We start from the raw sequence: 3,181 nt of genomic DNA on the forward strand, positions 1-3,181 counted from the left end.
GTCAAATATGTACTTAAAAATAAAATGAAAGTTATTAAGACTTTATTTAATCATCCTCAGTCATTTAAATAATTAAAGAAATTGTATAAGATTAAAAAAACACACATTATTAATAATTTATTACAAATAAAATTGGAAAGAACATAGAAAATACTAATCAATGAAACTAATCAATGAAATCATAAAAATTTATTTGTAATAAGTTATTAATAATGTTTTAATCTTATATAATTTTTCTAATTATTTAAATGGCTGAGTAAAGTTCGAAACGTTCCATATATTAATGATTGTAAAAAGCTCTCACATCTTTTATAGTTTAATATCTTAATAAACTTTCATCTTATTTTTAAGTTCGTGTTTGACCTATCTTTCTATTCATTTGTATTTATATATCCGAGCAAGAAAAATCATATTAAATAAAAATACTAAAAAACTCTTAGGCTGTCCCTTTAGTCGTACGGAAGATGGTAAAATATATCAGCGTGCTTTTGGTGGCCAGTCGTTACAATTTGGCAAAGGTGGACAAGCTAAACGAACCTGTGCAGTCGCTGATCGAACCGGTCATGCGATACTTCATACCCTTTACGGCCAGAGTCTTCGCTACAGCGTGCATTATTTCATCGAGTATTTCGCCCTTGATGTACTTATGCACGGTCGATGTTGCAAAGGGATTCTGGCTTGGGAATTGGAGACCGGACTCCTACATCGATTTAGAGCTCATCATACAGTAAGAGAAAGCTACAAAATGTTATATAATATTTATTTAATTTATTATCTATATAATTTACAGAAAAAGGTAATTATTATTTATTAATGCATATATATAAATAATTAATGTTTCCTTTTTTTAAGTAAGAGAGAAATTCCTATTTTTCAAGTCACATCGTATCTTACTGCTTGATAATATTCATGTGCAAATTTGCAAATACATCTTTCAATTTTATAATTAATAATCTTAAATATATATTAAATACCATTTCCTTTTTTGTTCGTCGATGCTTAATTACTATTCTTTTCATATCTTAATGTATTAATTATGAAATATACTAATAATGCGAATAAATCGATATTGATGATAAAAACAGTTATCATCTCGCAGGTGATTGCAACAGGTGGTGCCGAAAGATGTTACTTCTCCTGCACCGCTGCGCACTCCTGCACTGGTGACGGCATGGCGATCGCATGTCGAGCAGGATTGCCGTTGCAAGATATGGAATTCATTCAGTTTCATCCGACCGGTATTTTAAGATCAGCTACACATCTCGCGGATAACTCTTATTCTTCCTCATTCAAGTACTTTTAACTGATTGATTTTTGCACTGTAGGTATTTATGGAAGTGGCATACTTATAACCGAGGGTACCCGTGGAGAAGGCGGCAAACTCGTCAACTCTAAGGGAGAGTTCTTCATGGAGAAGTACGCGCCAGTGGCTAAGGATTTAGCTTCTCGTGACGTCGTGTCGAGAGCTATGACTATAGAAATACTGAACGGAAGGTTGGCGTAATCCTTTGTATTCAAATTTTTTTCCCTTTGCAAAAGAATCAAGAGTTAGCATTTTTAATTTATCATATGAAAGGAAAGAGAACTTGTAGAAATGTCCAGAACATCTTGTATAAAGACAATAGAATTGTTAAAAGAAAATTTTCTTTGCAGTTGTAAACAAACTTGTTGTCGCATACATGCAAATCTTTATTTAGAAAAAATTAAATAAATTTTACAATAGATCTATATTTAAACAAATAAGCAAGGAAAAGACTAGTTGAGTTTCTAAAACGCTATTAGAGATGTAAATGATGAAAAAATTTTAGAATTTTAAGATAAAAAATTCGAGAAATATACAATCTCTTTTCTTTCGGCTTCGATAGCTTTTTACTCGGATATTTTGTTTAGTATTTCACGATTTCGACGATTTGTACGATTTGTTTTAGAATTTAGTTTTTGCACTTATCCGTAAGATTTCTGTGTAAAAATAGTTATAAAAGTTAAAATAGTATAATGTCAATATAGTATAATGTTGATGGTTATAAATATATCTTACCTTTCACTATTATTTGAATGATATTTTATACTATACTTCAATTTTTAAAAGTTAAGTAAGTGTTTCATATTGTTATTAATACAAATAATACTTTACTAGACTAATTGACATTGTTTTTGTTGTAATTATACATTCTATATTTAAATTCGTGAGACAACATTCATCGAATCTATAATTACTTTTGAATCAATATTGGAATGTTATCTCAAAATAATTAAAATATAGAGTACAATTATAATCAATATGCAATAAAACAATATCTATTATGCTTATAAAGTATCATCTGTATTAATAACATCACTTATTTAGCTTTTAAATATAAAATATCTGTCATTCAACTAATTATATTGAAATAACTACTTATATGTTTTTTCATGAATTATTTTATGTAATTTGATTAAAAAAATATCATTATTTTCAATAAAACTAGTTTTTTACTTGATATTTTTCTTCGAAATACCGGTTTTTTAATCTCTAAACGCTATTCATTATCTCGACTAAAAGTTGAATACTGTTAATTATACTGAATTAGTTACACGTCATTGCTCAAGAATATGTGACAACATTTTCTCGCACGACGCATCTGGCAACAGATTCTGTATATGATGGAAGAAATATTAGGAATAGGAATAAATATTTTGAAGAAATAAAAAAATTAGGAATAAAGATTAAACGTAATGCACAATAAAAACAAATAAGATATGACATAAGATATGTCTTATATAAGAGCTTTCTTTTTACGAAAAATACATTACTTTATACTGTTTCTCGCAGTGGCGTCGGGGAGAAGAAGGATCATATTTATTTGCAGTTAACTCATTTACCGCCTGAATTGATACGCGAGAGGCTGCCCGGAATTTCGCATCTCGCCTGGGTATTTGCCGGAATAAACGTGAACAAGGAACCGATCCCCGTAATTCCCACGGTACATTATAATATGGGCGGTATACCCACAAACTGGCGTGCGCAAGTAAGAAATTAATTTATATTTACACATGATTTATTCATTATCATTATTTTAATTATTTTTGACTAATTATTTTAACTTATTTATTTATTTATTTATTATTATCTTTAAATGTAAATGAAATTGGATCAAATTAATCGTTTTGATCACTATTTATAATTTAAAATATATTTATA

The 3,181-nt window shown here is 28.7% G+C and overlaps 1 protein-coding gene across 1 annotated transcript in view; it reads left to right on the forward strand.

Annotated features, from left to right (window-relative positions):
• The window catches only part of LOC108691772 (succinate dehydrogenase [ubiquinone] flavoprotein subunit, mitochondrial-like), a 10,825-nt gene that overhangs the window by 1,046 nt on the left and 6,598 nt on the right, over nucleotides 1-3,181 (forward strand). Inside the window, exons 4-7 of the mRNA XM_018199673.1 lie at nucleotides 441-727; nucleotides 1,100-1,238; nucleotides 1,326-1,494; nucleotides 2,813-3,008. Coding sequence (XP_018055162.1) covers nucleotides 441-727; nucleotides 1,100-1,238; nucleotides 1,326-1,494; nucleotides 2,813-3,008 — 791 coding nt within the window. The remainder of the gene's footprint in view (nucleotides 1-440; nucleotides 728-1,099; nucleotides 1,239-1,325; nucleotides 1,495-2,812; nucleotides 3,009-3,181) is intronic.

Source organism: Atta colombica, unplaced genomic scaffold (assembly GCF_001594045.1).
Source record: "Atta colombica isolate Treedump-2 unplaced genomic scaffold, Acol1.0 scaffold52, whole genome shotgun sequence".
In the NCBI taxonomy this organism is placed as follows: domain Eukaryota; kingdom Metazoa; phylum Arthropoda; class Insecta; order Hymenoptera; family Formicidae; genus Atta; species Atta colombica.